The 20924-nt window shown below is 36.4% G+C and overlaps 1 protein-coding gene across 2 annotated transcripts in view; it reads right to left on the bottom strand.

Moving 5' to 3' along the window:
- Positions 1-15984, bottom strand: part of timeout (circadian regulator timeout) — a 295646-nt gene extending 279662 nt beyond the window's left edge. The window contains exons 1-11 of one of the 2 annotated variants that reach the window (XM_077436110.1): positions 15896-15984; positions 15481-15794; positions 15226-15409; positions 15021-15155; positions 14692-14948; positions 14406-14603; positions 14122-14304; positions 13753-14040; positions 13564-13682; positions 13323-13488; positions 13171-13251 (exon numbers count right to left, since the gene is read on the bottom strand). In XM_077436110.1, the coding sequence (XP_077292236.1) occupies positions 13171-13251; positions 13323-13488; positions 13564-13682; positions 13753-14040; positions 14122-14304; positions 14406-14603; positions 14692-14948; positions 15021-15155; positions 15226-15409; positions 15481-15734 (1865 nt within the window). In that variant the 5' untranslated portion in view covers positions 15735-15794; positions 15896-15984. Of the gene's footprint in view, positions 1-13170; positions 13252-13322; positions 13489-13563; positions 13683-13752; positions 14041-14121; positions 14305-14405; positions 14604-14691; positions 14949-15020; positions 15156-15225; positions 15410-15480 lie in introns of both variants that reach the window. The other variant, XM_077436111.1, reaches the window with a different exon arrangement.
- Positions 15985-20924: the final 4940 nt, after the last annotated feature.

The raw sequence follows: 20924 nt of genomic DNA, 5'->3' as shown, positions 1-20924 counted from the left end.
TAACAGATCATTGAGTTCGCAGATAATTGTTTAAAGATTCAGAGCCGCGTCAATTAACGTCACGATCAAAGGATAAGGGAAGGCTTTCTCGCGCCCCGATAAATTCCATTTGATATTTCACTCGAATATTGATTAATTGAGGGGATTTAGACGTTCAGACGCCACACCACACCATCATCTCGTCAGGATTAAGGACGCCAAATTATTCTAAAACTGTGTAGAAGATTCCCATCTCCATTCTAAACACTCTCGTGAGAATTCCATCTTAAGTATGAATTCATAATCTCTTTGAATTTCAATTGAAAAATAACAAGCTATCGATAAGCAAAGTAAGTAGGATTCTAACCATCGTATGCTATAGCTTAAAAAATATATATATATAAATAATTATCAAGGTCTCGAAGGTTCCAATTAATTTTACAAAATAAGAATGATTGCGTTCGGCAGAAGCATTTTAGAATTCCATATATGTATGTACATATGTATGTGCATGACGGACTATTGACCGAATGGATACATGGCCGAAGGACACTAGGCTGACGAACGCTTGGCCGACCAGACATTAGGCCGAACGGACATTGGGTTGATGGACGCTTGGCCAACAAGGCATTAGGCCGAACGGACACTTGGATGAACGGACATTAGGCCAAACGGACATTTGGCCGATGCACGCTTGGTCGACCGGACACTTGGCCGAACGGAAATTAGGCCGACGGACGCTTGGCCGATCAGACATTAGGCCGAACGGGCACTTGGCCGAAAGGAAATTATGCCGAACGGACATGTGGCTGAATGAAATTTTAATTGTTTAAATTTATCAAAAATATAAAATTTTTATGATACATCGAATTTTGAATGATTTCGATACAAAATTATGATTTTTGTCGTCTTATATTTTTTTTTTAATTTTTAGTTTATTTCAAAAATCAAATGCCTTCAAATTATAAATATAAAATTATGTTGTAATTAAAATAATTTTATATTTTAAGAAAAAAAATTTGAAGGCACTTAATGGTCTGGCAAAATCATGTGCGTCATTATTGAATTTTATACAATTTTTACCATTTTAATTAAATTAACGATCTGCAACGATATTTTATTTTTATTTTATCTATCCCTTTTTCCATCATCGTCGTCCTTTTACACAGCCGATCGTCATCTACTAGATTAGAAATAAAAACTTCAATCGACCAATTGCCCGTTCGGCCAAAAATCAGTCGGCCTAGTGTTCATTCGATCAAAAATTCCACGCTGGTATTTATGTACGTCTATTTGTTTGTATGTTTGTTTTTCCGTTTATCCACAGTTTCTAACTAGGGATCTTTGAACTGGAATTTGGTAGTACTGAGAGCACGGGATCGAAACTCCGTATAAAACGGAAGGGCTCCCATATAAAAACACAAGACAGATGTGTTAGTTCGCTGTTAAATTCCACAGTTTTCAATATAGAACCAAACCTGTTTTGGAAAAAGTCTAGACGTTTGATGGTATTATACTACAATACTTTTATCCGTCTAAAGAATGCCTGGAAAGCACAGGAAATGACCAGAAACGCCATTCAGTACAATATATTCATTTCAAAAAGCAATTAACGCAGACTAACTGTATTATTCAATAATAAACATGATAGACAGATATTGTACAGGATCATTTAAGCAATTAAAGAATATCGGCAAACTCTGACAGAAAACAGCCGATTTTGAATTTAAAATCTTCCAAATCCCACCAGTAGTCATTAAAATATTAGAAATTGTTGTTAAAATCGAATAGTGCTATTCAAAATTCAGCTATCGGGTTTTTAACCTGCATCTAAAGGTATTCATGTAGAGATTTATTGACACATAAGTTTCTCTTTAAGAGAGATGAAACAAATCTACGACAGACAAATCTCTCGATTTCATTATTAAGAATCTTTTGCAGAGCTGTCAAACGCAATTTCGATAAATCCTTAACAATTACGTATTCAAATAAAACAAATAAACGAGTAATTTATGTCAAAATGGTTAATTTTTTAATGTTAAAATTATGTAAGTATGTAGATATTTTTAGTTTGTATGTGTATAATTTTGAATCGTAGTTGAGAATGAAATAATCTCACTTCCGTATGCACAAAAACAACAAAAAGTCGATATTTTTCATTCGCAACACACAATAAATACGCTGAAAATAATTGCCGAATAATTGCAGAATTCGCCGAGGCTTTACAGTGGGCCCGACCGGCAAACTTTCAAAGTGCTCGTTAAGTTAAACTAGGAGAGAGTAAGAAGTGCTATTCGCAGGATTATATGCTTTGCTAATGACCGAAATAAACGTTTCGAAATAGGAAAGCGCGGTTTAATTAAAGGCCGTATATTTAACGTTTGCGGCGTTTTTAAGCAACTACGAAACGTATCTCGAGGCTTTTCGGGAGAGAACGCTCCGTTTTCCGCGCGCCCGAAAATCGCGGGAAAATCGGTCGCAGTCGATGTCGGAAAAGTGTACGCACACTTTACAATAATTTCACTCGTTTTTACAACCGCAATAAATCACCGTCGTCGTCGGCTCGAGAAGGAGAAAGAGAGAAGCAAAAAAAACGAGAAAATATAATAGGCATTAAAAAGGCGCAATCTCGTCGAAAAGTTCAGACGGAAAACGAGAATTCGTCGTATTTTATGATACGAGAAGGAAATCATCGCGGAAAATTTTTTTGCGGTTTTTTTTTATCCGCCAAACACGATTTATATGGAAGTCATAAAAATATAAATTCACATCGACGACACCCTATACATATACGTTCATATGTATACAAATAAATACGTTTGCAAAAAAAAAAAAATCAGTCGACAATAAAACGCTGCGGTGAAAATTATCTAGTGAGCCTTTTGAGCCGGATGTGTAATGTGGATATTTGAATTTTTGATTGCAACCATTTATTATTATATTTTAGGTTTTTATTTGGCGACGCCATGTCATCAATCATGCCACGACGGGTGTAACGGCGTATTATGAAACTTTTTCCAGATAAAAAATGTGTATTTAAGAGACGAATCAAACAACCCTTTAAAGTTTATAAGACATTTTTATGAAAACTAAAATTTTATATAGAAAAAAAATTATGTACATATTTTAAATGAAAACTTCTTCATGCGCGGTGGTGGGAGTTAAATTTGTGCGGCTGAACGTGTTACGAAACGTTGCACTTCACCTTTTTACTGAAGTGAGACGCCCCTCCCCTTCCCCTTTCTTGAGAATTACTTTACAAACCGAGCAAATACGTAAACGTATATGTTAAATTAATTTACTGTTAGTGAAATACTTCTCAAACAGAAGGGGGAAGCGCTTTCCCAAGACTGTTGTTACTGTTTCAGTGATGCAGACCAAAGCCGTCCATAAATAATTTTTTACTTAAAATTTTTATTTTCATTCATATTATATGCATATGTATGTATGTACATATGTATAAATACCAGGAAGGACTAACAGGAAAACCCCAATGAGTCTTCCTAGCCAATTATAAACATCGATAAACAATTTATAGAGCATTATAGAGACATCTATGGATAGATTTTTGCAGCATTCTATAAATCAGCAAATTCGAGATGCTTATAACTCAAATTTCGAGAGAAATAGGAAAAGGTTGGCAATTCGTCGGAACCGTTTTAATGAAAATCAGATAAATTAACAGATAGGAAACGATCAACAGCACCGGGCCAGAGATTGATCCTGTGACAACTCGGTTGAAAGCAAAAAAAGGTTAACCACTTATCTATGCTGCTGGTTCAATTCAATGGATTGAAACTTAGGCGTCTGGTCGCCTGAGTTTAAATTAATTATTATTAAAGATTTGCTATCTAGCAGTTTGTCATCACAATAAATCGCCACGATTTTCAACAAGATAAATTGCCCAACTGATTTCCTAACATTGCTGCGCTTACATAGATAATTTGCTTTGGAAATAAGTGTGTCGAGACTTTAAAGCAAATGTGACCCTTTGGCCCTTTAACCCAGAAGGGTTGTTTCGAGTCGATTTACGCCAACGTTTAAAGTACGGAATGTGATTTTATTAGGTTGATGCGATTATACAGGGTGTTGCACAGCCGTCACGAGGACGAGACAGAAGGGAGTTGTGGAAATTTCTCTTCTATACCGTATAAATTCGGTGTGAAACCAGTCGCCGCAGTCGAGGGGTCATTAATGCCAACTTTCTGTGTCTCAATTTAAATTTTCTGTCCTCGTTCCAGAAACTAACACAATAAAAGTTCTTGGCGTGTTTCTGGATAATAATTTAGTGCCGTAAACTTTTTTTAGTTCTGAACCCGATGTTAATATTAAGCTTCCCAGCATGTTATAAATCGTAATCAGGATGCTATATTTATAATTAATTAATGTTAGCGTAAGCTTTTTGAAACTGATTTTACCAGGTACTAGTGGTTTTACCCGGCTTCGCTCGGTATTTGTAATATAAACCGCTTAAATATGACTAATCTTATAGTAAAAGTTTTATTAAATTTATTAGAATAGTTTTATTTAATATAAATTTATTAGAATAGTTTTATTTAATATAAATTTATTTGAATACTCATTTGTTTTTTTTATTAAATTGACTGTCACGAACAAACAAACATACATATATACCAAGTCTCTATCGAAATTATATGTATACCAGAATCCGGCGGCCCCCCCAGCGCCTTCGCCATCGGCGCCGTCGCCCCCCGGAGTCTTCGCCCCCTAGGGCTGTGCCCTCGGCGCTTTCGCTTCTGCGCGCGCATATTAATACTGGAGGAAAAGCCTGTTCCTCTTGTTCCTGTTGTATCCTACTCGCGCAAATTAAGTGAGTATGTACCGTTTACCATGCACCCTTTTTTTATCTTTCGACTTAAGATCTTTCGATTTTCGACCTTTGCGTTTTCGGGCGTTTCACATTCGGGCGCAACAATACATATATACATATATATATATACACAAAGTCTCTTTCGAAATTATATATTAGGTTCGCAAATGTGCTGCGTGATACTCACATTTAGTTTAATGTCAATTTGAAATTACCCTTGTATCTGTGAACATGAATGCGGTTAAATTTGAAGTGCATGCTAACATTAAATTTTTAATTAAATTGACTTTGAAAAAAATTATATTCTTAAAGCTACATATGAGCCTACATACATATGTACATATTTGGAAGTGGCATAAGTCCACTTTCTTCATTTCGATAAATATCTCGCAAATCATTAAATATAATTAATGATTTTCGTTTAACAGTACATATTTAAAAATACTGTTGGCCTGTAATACGTTTATTTTCCTTTATTGAGATTCTGGACACATCGAATTAAAATTTGTGAATTAAGTCAAACAGAAATAGTGTTTTTGGAACTGAAAATTGGACTTCCACCACTTTCAAATATAATGGCTCATATCACACATGTATGTATGTATGTATATAGAGACAATGCGTTAAATAAAACCAAACTCTACAAGAAAATGTCTGTGCTGTAGTTATTATTATTATGACTAATATCTCACTGGTATCTCCTTGTCATCATAGTCGTAAAATACCACATTAATATATGTATATGGAGAAACGCATAGAAAAGCCATAGACGCAGATAATGTCGGCGTCCAATTTTTTAAATCGAAAAATTATCTTAAAAGAAATGTTATGCAAATGTCGATCTCTAGCATACGATAGTTCGAACTTTCTGAATATCCGTAAGATCAGCAGTAGCATTCTACAGGTGAGCAAAACCTTAAGTGTTAATGTCGTTGGGCACGATGAAACACTTTGTAGTAACGTGTCAGTAATCAAAGAACACTGCATAATTAGGGCTTAGAATACAATTTTTCGTATTTTATTTACATTTAACCACAGCGCAGTGCACTGGTAGAGCTATTGCATACCAGTAGAGAGGTCGTGAGTTCAAGTCACGGCAAAATACGCTGCTGGCGAGATTTTGTGGTTATTAAAAAAGCACAGATTGACCTTCTTCTGTTAGATCAAATAAATCGGATCCCTCCCGTCAGTTTCTCGCAAATTCGAGTAATGAGCATCTCCAATTTGTTAAATCTTATAAAATGCTACCTGATGTATTTCTCGCAAATTTTCTGTATCATTTTTTTTCCATGGATGTCTCTATTGCCTATGCATTCTACATATGTCCTGTTATGCTTAAAAAAATATAAGTACAAAAATAGCCTAACCATATTTGTCGCTTAGGAGTTATTCCTGACATGGCAAATATAATGTATGTATGTAATAAAAATAAAATAAAAATTTTTCGGGAACTTTTCGAGCGCCTCCCGTATGTGAGGTGAATTTTAGCTCGTTGTGGACTACAAAGTAACAAATTTGAGGCCGAGGAGTTGGTTTTGACGCACCCCTTTGAGCTGCACCTGTTTTGTTTTAATTTTCTCGTGAAAATTTTCCCATTTTCCGAGGGCGATGGGACATTTTTGCGTCCGAGTTGTGTGTAGCGTTGATTGAATGCGGGAAATGAGCGGTTTCGGGGAAGCCATTGTCGAATTTCCATTTTTTATTGCTCGGGGTCGGTCATTTTTTGCCAATTTTGACATCGTCCGCAGTGAAACGGTCGTGTTTCGTAAATTTGCATGGAGTCAGGGGTGCTAAACCGATTTGCATGCCGATTAACCGTGCACCGGCCGACACAATCCCTGCGTGACGTCGAGCCAATAAAATATGTATGTATGTGTATGGAATGGAATGCATGACACTTGGCGAAATGTTTTCATCGCTTTTCAAATTATTTGTTTTTCGAATGTACATTTTTTGTTGACTATTGATGCTTCAATGTGACAATTTCATGCAAAATTTTCACCCTGTACGGAATTGTGGATGAGCAATTATTAGTGGGGTGGTATTCTATTAAACATATGTACATACATACATAGATCTGTGCATTCTAAAAGTACATATACATTCTAATAGTTTCGAATTACTTTCACCTTTCACACTACTACTGGATGTAGACAAATGGACAAAATTATCAAACTTTCTCATAATATTCTTAAGGACAACTGAAAGTTTTAAAAGTCTTCTAAGATAACCAGCAGCATAGCTCGGTCGTTAAGCCTAGCACCGAGAGGCGCCGGGTTCGATCCCATGAGTTGACCTCGATTGAAAAGAATTTTTAAGTATATATTATATCTGTAGTGCTGCTGGTCAGACCTAGATATTTGTGACTCCAGGTCGATCGTTTCCTATCAGAGTTTGCCAATTTTCTCTGATTTCATTTTTGAAACGGTACCCGATTAAAAATAGGCTAAAAGCCTTCCTACCTACTATGTCACCACTATTTGAGTATGATTAATGTACAATAAAATGTATGTACAATTCATAGATGTCTCGTTAATTTGCGAGTTTTCAGTGTCTCGTAATTCAGCGACTTGTGTAATAAAAATGCTGTATTGTTTGTAATTGGCCAGGAAGGCGCTTTGAGATTTACCTGTAAGACCTTCCTGGTATAAAATGTAATAAAATAAAAATAAAAAATATGTACATCTGCAGTGCTGTTGGTCCGACTTGGATATTTGTGACTCCAAGTCGATCGTTCTTATCAGAGTTTGCTAATTTATTTATTTGATTTAATTATTTTCCTTACGAAGGTATTCTATGTATTATATTTACACGAATTTCAATTATACGGTATATCTACGAATTACGCAATACTAAATCAGAATTTGAGCTTTGCTATGTATTTAAGTACTATATAATATGAGCCGTTATATTTGAAAGAGGCGGAAGTTCAATCTTCAGTTCCATAAACATTATTTCTGTTTGACTTAATTCATAAAATGTTATCACCTCTTAATTCGATATGTCCAGAATCAAGGAAAAGCAGCATAAACGTATTACAGCCTACTAGTATTTTAAAAATTTTCTAAGCGAAGTGGACTTATTCCACTTTCAAATATAGCTTTCATATGTATATACATAATACATGCATATGTATAGAAATAATATGTAAATACATACATACATACGTATATTTGTTTAATCTGCAAATAAACAGTTTTCAACTTGAAACCGCCAAATTTTATATACTACTAGCTGTATTACCCGGCTTCGCTCAGTGTTTATAATATAAACCGCTTAAACATGACTAAGCTAATTTAATTAAAAAAAAAAAAAAAATTTTAAAATTTAAAAAAAAAATTAAAAAAAAATTAAAAAAAAATAAAAAAAAAATCAAAAAAAAAAATAAAAAAAAAATCAAAAAAAAAATTTAAAAAAATAAAAAAAAAAATCAAATTTTTTTTTTTGCCTTCTAGGGCTTCGCCCTCGGCACCCCCCTGAGCCTTTGCCTTCTAGGGCTTCGCCCCTCCACGCCCCATGAGCAATTGCCGTTTAGGGCTTCGCCCCCATGATCAGTTGCCTTTTAGGGCTTCGCCCCTCCGCGCCCCCATGATTCAAAGCCGTCTAGGGCTTCGCCCCCCTTAGTTAATGCCTTTTAGGGCTTCGCCCCCGCGCCCCCAAGATTAATTGCCGTTTCGGGCTTCGCCCCCCTTAGTTAATGCCTTTTAGGGCTTCGCCCCTCCGCACCCCCATGATTAAATGCCGTCTAGGGCTTCGCCCCCCCTAGTTAATGCCTTTTAGGGCTTCGCCCCCCGCGCCCCCAAGATTAATTGCCGTTTAGGGCTTCGCCCCCCTTAGTTAATGCCTTTTAGGGCTTCGCCCCTCCGCGCCCCCATGATTAAATGCCGTCTAAGGCTTCGCCCCCATGATCAGTTGCCTTTTAGGGCTTCGCCCCTCCGCGCCCCCATGATTAATTGCCGTCTAGGGCTTCGCCCCCCTTAGTTAATGCCTATTAGGGCTTGCGCCCCATGAGGCTGGGCCCCCCGGGCCCCCTTCGGGGCCCCACGGGGCTGCGCCCCTTGTGGCGCCCCCTTTTGAGCCCCATGGGGCTGCGCCCCATGAGGCTGGGCCCCCCGGGCCCCCATTCGGGGCCCCACGGGGCTGCGCCCCTTGTGGCGCCCCCTTTTGAGCCCCATGGGGCTGCGCCCCATGAGGCTGGGCCCCCCGGGCCCCCTTCGGGGCCCCACGGGGCTGCGCCCCATGTGGCGCCCCCTTTTGAGCCCCATGGGGCTGCGCCCCATGAGGCTGGGCCCCCCCGGGGCCCCACGGGGCTGCGCCCCTTGTGGCGCCCCCTTTTGAGCCCCATGGGGCTGCGCCCCATGAGGCTGGGCCCCACGGGGCTGCGCCCCTTGTGGCGCCCCCTTTTGAGCCCCATGGGGCTGCGCCCCATGAGGCTGGGCCCCCCGGGCCCCCTTCGGGGCCCCACGGGGCTGCGCACCTTGTGGCGCCCCCTTTTGAGCCCCATGGGGCTGCGCCCCATGAGGCTGGGCCCCCCGGGCCCCCTTCGGGGCCCCACGGGGCTGCGCCCCTTGTGGCGCCCCCTTTTGAGCCCCATGGGGCTGCGCCCCATGAGGCTGGGCCCCACGGGGCTGCGCCCCTCGTGGCGCCCCCTTTTGAGCCCCATGGGGCTGCGCCCCATGAGGCTGGGGCCCCACGGGGCTGCGCCCCTTGTGGCGCCCCCTTTTGAGCCCCATGGGGCTGCGCCCCAAGAGGCTAGGCCCCACGGGGCTGCGCCCCTCGTGGCGCCCCCTTTTGAGCCCCATGGGGCTGCGCCCCATGAGGCTGGGGCCCCACGGGGCTGCGCCCCTTGTGGCGCCCCTGGCGGGGCCCCATGAAACTACTCGCCTTGCGCCCCCGCGGGGGTGAATCCATTGAATCGAAAAAAACAAATCGGCGCCCATGGATCGAAAAAAAAAAAATCGAATCACGTGTTCGATGACGTCACCGATCTACGGACGACGACGACGACGACGACGAAAACGACGAAAACGACGAAGACCAAGGATATTTACATACATACAAAGTCTCTTTCCAAATTATAGATTAGAGAAGAAGATGTATTTCATAGACTGTCGACAGTTATAGAAGGCTCGGAGTCCTAAGGGGAGTTTTTCTTGAACTTTCACGTATACTAATGCAATATAATCGATTCAGTCGTTCATTAGTGTAATTATCCTATTTTTAATACATCCGGAACACAAACAATTGTTTATTAATCGAATTTAAAATCTCAGCACAGGAGAAAGTAATGAGGCGAATCTGAATACAAAGCGTATGCGTATTCTTGAATTAATAATGAATGAAACGTCTGAGAACGCACGACGAGAGAAAGGTGTTGCGAACGCTGGAAAACCGCAAACGTTTAGCGGTGAGGACAAAAAAAAAGAAAAACACTCTTTTTGTGTTTTTCCTTTTTTTCCCTCCCATTTACAAACGTTTTATATATTTTTTCGGGCCATCTCTCTCTCTCGCCACGTTCCACACACAAAAGGAGAAATGTCACCGAGTGCGAATATTTTCAGCAGCATTCATTACACCCCGGATAATATTTTTTCTGGTTTTTCCAATTTTCCGCAACGCTTTACGCTAAATAGGGAATTCAATACGAGGCATCTCCTTTTATGAATTTTCATTGTCGGATGTAAATTCGCTGACAATTTCAAACCGCGCGAAATATGCGTGATCTGTATCTCTCTCTCTCTCTCTCTCTCTTTCGCCATATAAATAACATTACCGCTATTCAAATGCGTCGGTTATTTTAATGGAAATGCGATGTTTTTCTCCAAACGAATGCCGCATAAAAGTACGATTCAAGCTGTCATTGCATACATACACACACACACACGTATACCAAACACCTCATATAATAATATTACATAAGCGATTGCTTCCAAGTTCAACTCGATTATGTTTACGATTCAACAAGTTCGGTGTATTTGATGAGAGGGTGCTGTAGTTCGACATCCCTTCAAACTTCCCCTAAAATAAGACTGTCTTAAATAACACCTATACAGACCCATAAATCAACAAATGATTCAATTTGAAAAGCAACCCCACATCTTTCCAAATCTCCCTTTTCGTCAGTAAAATCAATGAAAATAATATTATTACATTATACATACATACATATATTGTATGTATTAAGACGAATGTACATATATTTGCCCAACATCTGAATCTAGAGTTTCAATTTAGAACTGCCATATTTGGTATACTATCTCATAATATGTAATTGTAAATTAACTATGACTATAGATTACGAAACTTTCTGAAAAAGTACGATATGAAACTTTTTAACAAAACAAAATTTGTTTACCAAACCAAGTAACTCCGGGTAATCAGTATTAATTGAAAATGTGTTTGTATGCTTGTCCAGAGTTTATCTACATATCATATCTCATTTAAAAGTAAATAAATTTTATCAATAGACTCTATATGATTCCATTCATTTAAATATATGTAAATAGTAAGTATGGAAACTTAAAAATGTATAATATACATATGTAAATTATGATGCTAATTTCATTAAAGATTATGTGTATGAATGAAGTTAACTTCAAAAAATTTTTACAAAAAACATATAATATGAGAGGCAAAAATTTACGTAATATGTAGGTATATACATATATCGCTTACACATTTTGGATACAATAATGAGCTATTTAATTACATATATTATTATATTAATAATCTTTATTAAATCAGACTATTTATGTACATAAATATGTGTATAGCCTTGAGTCTTGCATATACCATCGTTTAAATTACATAAAACTAACAAATATGGAAAAGGTGTTTTATTAACATCCGGTTTGACATGCAGTGGAGAGTAAATATGTATCTATGAATATGTATGTACATATGTATATAGCCAGCAGTATAGGTGGGTGGTTGCGTTACCGAGAGGTTCCCGGGTTCAAGCCCTGAGTTGACCGCGATTGATAATAATTAATTCAGAAGTATTTCTGCAGTGCTGCTGGTCAGAATTGGATATTTGTCAATCGTTTCCAATCAGAGTTTGCCAATTTATCTGATTTCATTGTTGAAAAAGTTCCTTATCAAATTGGCAAAACCATCCTATTCACTGTGTCACCACTATTTGAATATGATTTAAAATTTATTATATATAAATTTATATATGTACAAGTTTAATACCATAGGTGTCGCTCTCGTAACCTGTGGGGGCAACCCATAATGGCGTCATAAATTTATAAATTTATGTATATAGGATATGTACCTATACAAACGAAAATAAGTTATTATATAGGCAATACTAATAGGAATTCCTTATTCCAGGGCTTTATTCACAAGTAGAATAAAAATCACATAAAAAATTCAGATGTGAGTAATCCACGACTATATATTTGAGGAATACAAGAAGGATAAAAACAAAATTCGATAATGAAATACACGTTCACACATACCGGCTATGAGACCATTTTCGATACAAATTTATTATTTAAAATCACTATATATGTATTTTATACACATTAAATATCAAGAAGATAGAAAATAATTTAAAAGGTCAAAATAAAATAATGAAATATTGTTTAAAAAAAATTACTACTTCTGGTTTACGAATTCTGACCAAAACCTTATCAAATCTAAGTTAGTATTTAGTAAGTTAGCTTGATACGTTCAGGGGTGTGAAAAAAATTGTGTTGTCACAATATCTTTGACTTTCTTAAGAGGAAAAAAATCCCATTCCCAGTTTATTAAATTTAATGATTTTTTGTTATTTTCATCACATTGATACAAGGATTATACTTGAATATTCTCGTGAAGAGCACACATGTTCAAAGGGTCGAAAAAAATAGTGGAAGAAAAATCAAACAAGAGTAAACTGCCACTTCTGGTTGACGGGTGCTCACCAAATTTTATTTACAACTTCCGGTTGAAGTAAAAATATTTAAAAAATATTAAGTTATAATGTTTATAATTTATATTACATGTAAAAAATTTTCAGTCTGATTCGGTGAGTTGTTTGGGAGATTAGTTAATTTAAAAACTCAGACGACTGTAAAGGGAGGTATGATTTCTGGTCAACTTAAAAATTTGAAATTTTATGCCAAGTTTCAGTTCAATAAGACTAACGGTGTACAAAAAATTATTAAAAAACACACACAAACATACACACGGTTTTTCTAGATCATAAAAACATGATCAGTGATCGATTCTGAGTTCGAATCAGTCAAAATCTCGAGTTCGAATTTTCGCATGATAACAAAACTTCATCTATTGTTACTACATATGTACATAGATAAAGTAACAAAAGGAAAACAAACCGACTAATATGCAAAGATATTATTATAATAACTCACCTTGCAGAACGTATAAGTCCTATGGCGTCTTCAAAGCGGAAATCGATCAATAGTTTCTGAATTTTCTTCATACAATCAGCTCTGTGAAGTGAAAATCGTTGATTTTATTTAAATTATATACAAGCAATTATGCACAAAAATAGAATACTAACTTTTGTTCATCAATTCCTGCTTCCAACGTGGCATCAAACGGTAAAATATCAGTCGTAATAACGGCATCACTTTGAAGTACGGCCGAAAGCTGACTTGCAACCTCCTCCCATTGAGATTCTTTATTGACAGTGTTCTTTTGTTTCTTTGAATTATTTGCTTTATTTTCTACAAAGAAAACCGTTTATGTAATCGTTTGTTATAATTAAAAATAATTAATGAAATACATATGTAATGCATTACTTTTTTTATTCCTCCTAGATTGAATCTTCTTTTGTACGACCAGAGAGTGTTTATTGCAAAAATGTTCCAGCATTTTAAGAAACAGATGGACCGTTTCCAGCAAATCTTTCAAATACGACCTACAATATGTTTTTATAATACATTAAAAAAATTATAATTCTAATAGATAATCGATGAATTTGTACATACTTAGGCATTTTGGTATCGTCATATGCGAGCGTTATTTGCAATATAAATTCCCTATACTCGAGTACATAGAAAATATTACTCTTAATGACTTTCGATGACTCTTTAACGCTTTGATCGATGCACTTGTCCATCGCCAGCATTGTTTGCAACAGTTCTTGATAAGCTCGCAACGATAGATGAAGTCGTTTGACCCAGACGGAACACGATTTCTTATCGGCCAGAATCATCTCGTAGCATTTTTCCATTTGTTGTTGTACATAATGGAAAGTCGACACAGACATTGTTTCACTGTAATTAAAAATATTGTAAGTATGTGTGTGTGTAATAAATATATTTGTTGTAAGTATTGAGTTTTATATTTGTCCTTACCTAACATATTTAACTTGAAATTTGTGTTTCCTATTGAATTCCATGAAGAATTTCATCGCCCACATGTAATAAGTTTCATCATTTTTTTGGGCCTTCGCTCTTTCGAGCGCATTTTTTATATGATGCATTATTGGATTGTAGGATGCGTTTAAAAATTCGATGCAAAATTCTTTCAAAAACAATCTAAAAAGTAGTTTATAAATTAAACTTAATCCCATCTTAAAAATCTTACAAAATGTATCCGACAGACTTCAATTAGTAATGATCTAATTATGTTATTATACCTTATAGCAAAAGCAGACCGCCTTTCACCCGTAGATATATCTTCAGTTGGCCGTTTATTCTTCGGTACTTTTACCCTAGTCTTATTATGATCAAAATCAAAATTAGTAACAGCGTTGAGAGGTTTGTGACATATTAAATTATTATCCGATATCGATTTCATATTTTGGATGACATAAGTTCCGCCAAAGCGTGAATGCCTAAAATAAACATCGACATATACAAATCCACAAATGGAAAAAGAAAACGTAAGTATCGATTGACAAAAATGACATTATTAATCAATACCGATTTGCTGAATAGTTACGAATCTTATGATTTCGTTGCGAAGTTTCCTTCGAACGAATGGAGAGGAGTTCCTGTTCGTCTCTCAATTTTTCTTCCATGCTCCTGAACAAGGACGCGTCGGCTAAGCTAGACGGATTCTGCTCTTTCAACGCCAAAGATACAATCTCCATAATATGCATGTAATATTCCTTCTCATCGCGAGACGACATGTACAATATAATATCGAGCAAACCAGATTGATTCAAAGCCCATAAAACCTAAAAAACAGAACTCATTAATTAAAAAGCAATAAAAAAAACTCAATTATAAACAGTCTAAGCATGATTTACTTGATCATGAACGCTCGCTTCATTATCAGGCCTCTTCAATTCCATATAATCCGAAGGCACATGCAAAATGTTTCGCACAATGATCAATATACGTTCGATAATCAGACCTAAGTCTTCACCCCGCTCTAGTTTATCCTAGAATTATTTAAAATGAAAATAAAAAAAAACAATATGGTTGTAAAACCATTGTAGAAAATTTACAAACCAATTCCAAAATTTTAGTAAGACGTTTTCCAAGCACTGTCCATATATCAACTTTAGTAAAAGCGTTCGCTTTGTAAGCCGCTAAATGAGATGCTATTTCTAAGTAACACCGACGTCCGCCCTTCTCGGTAGGTATTTCTTCACGGTACAGCAGCAGCGGGGGATTCGTCAAGTTAACGACCAATCTACACGAAAAAAAATGAGAGATAGGGTAAGTTATCATGATCAATGGTACAAGTTATTATGTTTAAGTTACCTCAAAGTGACGTCGAACAATTCCGCCTGCTCTGAGTGACATATTAGTATAGGAATGAGATCAGTCTCCAACACTTTGGTCTGTCCGAGGTGTCTCCTAATCTCGTGGTCCAAGTCATCTCGTCTCAGATACCTGATGAGGTCTTTGACAGTGTCTAAGGTGAACTCGTCTAGTAAATATTTGTCTGTTCTTTTGTCAAAAGATCCCAGGGCGTTGCAAGCGGCCGCTAATTCGGCCGTGAGTAGCGTAGACATGGTTGAAAGTTTGTTTAGAACATTTGAGGTTATGTGTTGTTTTTGTTTTCGAGTATACGACTGTGTGAATTGAAAAGTATTGTTAAGTCGGATTAAGTATTACAGATGCTTGGATGTTGTTTATTTTAAAAATTCGATTAGAAAAAGTAATGTATACGCACTTTGTGATGTGTGTGCTAACTCGAACTGTCAAGCGTTCAAAAGCGCGCGAAACCTGACAGCTGACGTTTACTAACGTAACATTGTGAATATCGACCATTGAACAATGTACTGATTTGTACGTTCATAAATTTGTTTTTTTACAGTTTATTTCAATAATACTAACTTCTATATTCAATATTTCATTTTTAATTTTAGTGTACATATATTTAATGTATCTATATATGTACGTAGGTTTTTTTGTATTTCAATGAATTGATATATGTATGTACATATGTACGGTGACCGATAACAGACGGTCTGTGAAAGAGATGGCTGCATACGTAATGGTATAGTAAACAAGATCTTGGTGAACAGACGGGGTGAGAAAGAAATGGCCGTATACGTAATGCCTGGAGCGCATCCTCGGTTTGCGGAAAATCTGTGAACGAGTTGTCAGGTAACCCATATGTACATACATAATACGGGTACCTATACCTCACAGGTCGGAATGTGAAATTACCGAAAACGCAAATATCGAAAGGCAAAGATCGAAAATCGAAGATCTTAAGTCGAAAGATCAAAAAAAAAGGGTGCATGGTAAACGGTACATACTCACTTAATTTGCGCGAGCAGGATACAACAGGAATAAGAGGAACAGGCTTTTCCTCCCGTATTAATGTGCGCGCGCAGAATACGGGAGGAAAAGCCTGTTCCTCTTGTTCCTGTTGTATCCTGCTCGCGCAAATTAAGTGAGTATGTACCATTTACCATGCACCCTTTTTTTTATGATCTTTCGACTTAAGATCTTTCGATTTTCGATCTTTGCCTTTCGATATTTGCGTTTTCGGTAATTTCACATTCCGGCCCGTCAAGGAGACCGACATAATACACATGTATATTCTATCGGTACAATTGTTGGCAACTTGAATATCATAGATAGTCAATAAATAAGGGCCGTATTATATAACTAAGAACCTCGTCTGTCCTTGGTGGTACTGCTATTCACTATTACTTGATAGCAATATACAAATTTTCCCTAGATTAGCGTCAGCGGCTAATATACATACATAGATAAATCGTTGGCCAACGTTCACTAGCCAACTACTGTCAACAGTCAACTATTTGTCCCTTTTGTCAGTGGTGTTTGGAGAATTTTGAAACGCGGGATTCAACAAAAAAAAATCCTTTTATCTATTTTTTTTTTAATTTAATTTCATCAGTACCTTTTTTGTGAAATTGAAGCCCTTGAAGTCGAGAAAAAAATTTTTTTTTTAATCAATTACATATTATGTACAATATAACCGATATTAAACAATAAAATCGACTAAAAAATGTTTATTTTTTCCTGATAAGACCACTATTACAATCATGGGCATATATTTAGGAATAATAAAATATTAATATCTATCAGAAAAAACGAAAAAAACAAATAACAAAAAAAGAATATCTATCGGAAAAAAACAAAAAAAAACGAAATATCTCGAATGGGCCTCGCAGGGATCTTTTGTATTTATGGCTGGTTCTTATATAGGTATATTGATGTTGGCTGTGGATGCAAGACATTCCCTATGTATTCTGTTATTTGATATTCTTACAATTATATCCCATTGTTAATGCTATTGTTTTGTTTATGATTATGTATTATTTGTCTGTAAAATTATGCATTTTTTTTTATCTCTCTCTCTTCTGTTTGTTATATTTTCGACCATTGTGGCGCATTAGGGATTCCTGTAATGCCACAATGACCTAAACTTAAATTAATAAATAAATATGTCTATAAAGTAATTACCAACAGTATCAAAACAAATTGTCGTCACATTGTTAGAAGATAATTTTTGACTGTCAAAATAGATCTAGAATTGACGAAAGCCAATTCTTCAAAATAATTATTTCAGCTAATGAATATGTGGTGTGTTTTAGATTTTTCAAGTGTGGAGCATTTGCAGATTGATAAATTCATAATTACAAAAAAAAAAAACACATAGACGGCATGCACCGCATTTACCACATGCAACTATGTAGTATAGACCTACAATACATTTAAATATTATGTTTTTACAGATACATTGCTGTTTTTATTTAAATTAAATCAAATAAAGACCGTACGTAAAAGCTCACTATCAAAAAATATGACCCAGAACTTTTAGCGAACATTTCGCGTGTGCAGTCACCATCGCGAATACGAAATTGGGGCAGCGGGCAAATTCAACCGTCGCGAATACCATTTACATACTTTTATTTTTTATTTTTGTAACTGTAAATTTTCCCGCTCAAACGAATAATTTTTACTGCGGTACGCAGAAAGCTCGCAAAAAGAGGAAACGTCGACGTACTGAAGCGTTTATTGTATCACGTCCGAGATGCGAACGTGGATACCGAGACCAACCCTCAACTGCCGAGAAGGGCGAGGGAAAAGGGCATCGGATGACCTGAGATAAGCCCAGGAAAATGTTTGCCCACCATGATAGATGTAAGGAGCAAAATATTTTCACATAAAACTTTTGCACAATGCCCCATAAAGTTTTATTGCATTTCTTGTGCCCTCGTCTCGTCACACGCTCCCCCTTCTCCTTTTATGTTGTGTGCAAACCTCGGAACCGCTTTATTTATTTACATTATATTTACACGATATAACATTTCCTCAACAAAGGAGTGGTTGTATCGTCATCCCTCCTCCTCCACCCCCCCCCTTTCCCCTCTCACTTTGGCCGGGCGAAGGACGCCCTTCACTATATTGAAAACTTGGCAGGATCCTAAGGGTCGTTTATAATAGCTTGTAACACCATGAAAAACTTGAGTTTCATCTGCTACCTACACTTGTACGTTTATGCAGAAGAAAAAGTGTGCAACGCATAGTTTGCTTCCATAAATTCAATATTTGTGGCTATATTTAATTTTATAAAGATCTTAGTTATTAATTGATGGACTTTCTCATCATATAAGTGATGCGTTAATTTATTGCGATATTTTCTACCTTGATGAGGGTAGATTATATTAACATATTTATCTGGTAAGCTGCGCTCATCATTATTTTCTTAATTTGAATGCGATGTATGAGTGGAATCTTAATCTACTCTCTTTCATTTGGGCCTCACTGTTATTTATTTTTATTGCTTTTTTCTTTATGTACATTTTACATATGGGTATACGTGACGAGACAGAATGTTAAACGACAGAAAACGCAAATATCGGAAGGCAAAGATCGAAAATCGAAAGATCTTAAGTCGAAAGATCAAAAACAAAAGGTACATGGTAAACGGTACATACACACTTAATTTGCGCGAGCAGGATACAACAGAAACAAGAGGAACATGCTTTTCCTCCCGTATTCTGCGCGCGCACATTAATACGGGAGGAAAATCCTGTTCCTCTTGTTCCTGTTGTATCCTGCTCGCGCAAATTAAGTGAGTATGTACCGTTTACCATGCACCATTTTTTTTTTTGATCTTTCGACTTAAGATCTTTCGATTTTCGATCTTTGCCTTCCGATATTTGCGTTTTCTGTCATTTAACATTCTGTTTTGTCACGGAGACCGACATTTTATATACTATTTTTCTTTTGTTCAATATGAAACTATGAATGGGATTTAAGGATTTTATATATAGTTTTAATTGATTTTTTCACCTGTGTTCATTTTTAATGTATTATTTTTTTTGCTTTTCATTTTATGTATTTTACTTTATTTTATTTTTTGTTTTTCTTCTCATTTCAAATGTAGGCCATTGTGGCGCATTAGGTTCTTCCTGTAATGCCACAATGGTCCAACTATAAATAAATAAATAAATAATAGCTCTAAGTTGAAACCTGTAGATTTGTATAGCGGACGAACAAATAAATGGTCTTCAAATAGCAGAGTTTTGATATATATAATACATATGTACATACATATGTTAGTACATATGTTAGTACATATGTTAGTACATATGTTAGTACATATGTATAAGCCCGTTGTCAGTACACGTCCGAATTAAAATTTTACACGAATAGTACACATCGTTTGCTGATTTTCCGATATTGTTCTGGTTTCAGTTTACAGTACATTGCGATATGTTTTATGGAGTCGACCGACTTTCGACGAACCCCAAAGTCTCTGAAAATTTCACTTACTTTGCCGGCAGCCCACATATACAAAACTTGTGCAACACCCCGTTAGTGGGTAAAATATTTACAACCATTTTGCTTGCACAAGTTACGAGTGGCCCCAAGCAGATAATGCATTCTCTGTATATTAAAGCGACCGAAACTTTTAACATTATTCTTGCTCACGTGCACGCCGCAGGCCGAATTCGACTACACGCGGTCTCCAATCTACGCGAAAACAATCATACGGAAATTCCAATATATTTCGTGTATTAATTAGCCGCTTCTCAAAATACGATGTGAGCTGTTGTGGAAGTCAAAGTTTAAAAACGTCATTAGAAATCAAAGTAAATGCATCAAAAAAATATAATCCTCTAAATTATATATTTTAGTTACCTGTATATACTGTAGAAGTATTTAGAATTTATGATCATATTTTGGAAGGAATATGTGTACATTTTTGTGATTCCTTCGGGGCGTTATAAGTAGGGTGACCATACGTCCCATTTTGGCCGGGGCAGTTCTGGTTTCTACGTGCTTTGCTTTCGTCCAGTCGTTTTCGTAAAATTGTTTGATTTGTCCGTCCACTGATGCACAAAATTATAATACATATATTTCTTTTTTTTTATAAATCAATTTGTTTCCAAATACAAATATTAATATATAAATACACATTAACATATAATGTATTGATTTTAAGAACATGATTCATTTTAAATGTTTCTGAAAAAAAGTGACTTTCATCACAATTATTTTTAAATAACTGTAAAATACAATATTATACTAAAAAAAATCACCATGTTTCATTTTTTCTTTTAATGAAATGTACGTTCTGGTAAAAATCATATATTTATTCAAATCAAAATTTTCAGTTGCAAATAATAAGAAACCGAGAATATCTTTTTGGAAATATTTGTTAAATTTAAACGTTTTAGAAAAAAAATCAGCCTGCGGCGCATGAATATCGT

Source organism: Arctopsyche grandis, chromosome 8 (assembly GCF_051622035.1).
Source record: "Arctopsyche grandis isolate Sample6627 chromosome 8, ASM5162203v2, whole genome shotgun sequence".
In the NCBI taxonomy this organism is placed as follows: Eukaryota; Metazoa; Arthropoda; class Insecta; order Trichoptera; family Hydropsychidae; genus Arctopsyche; species Arctopsyche grandis.
Note: the sequence above shows the minus strand (reverse complement) of the source record. Positions and strands in the feature narration are given on the sequence as shown.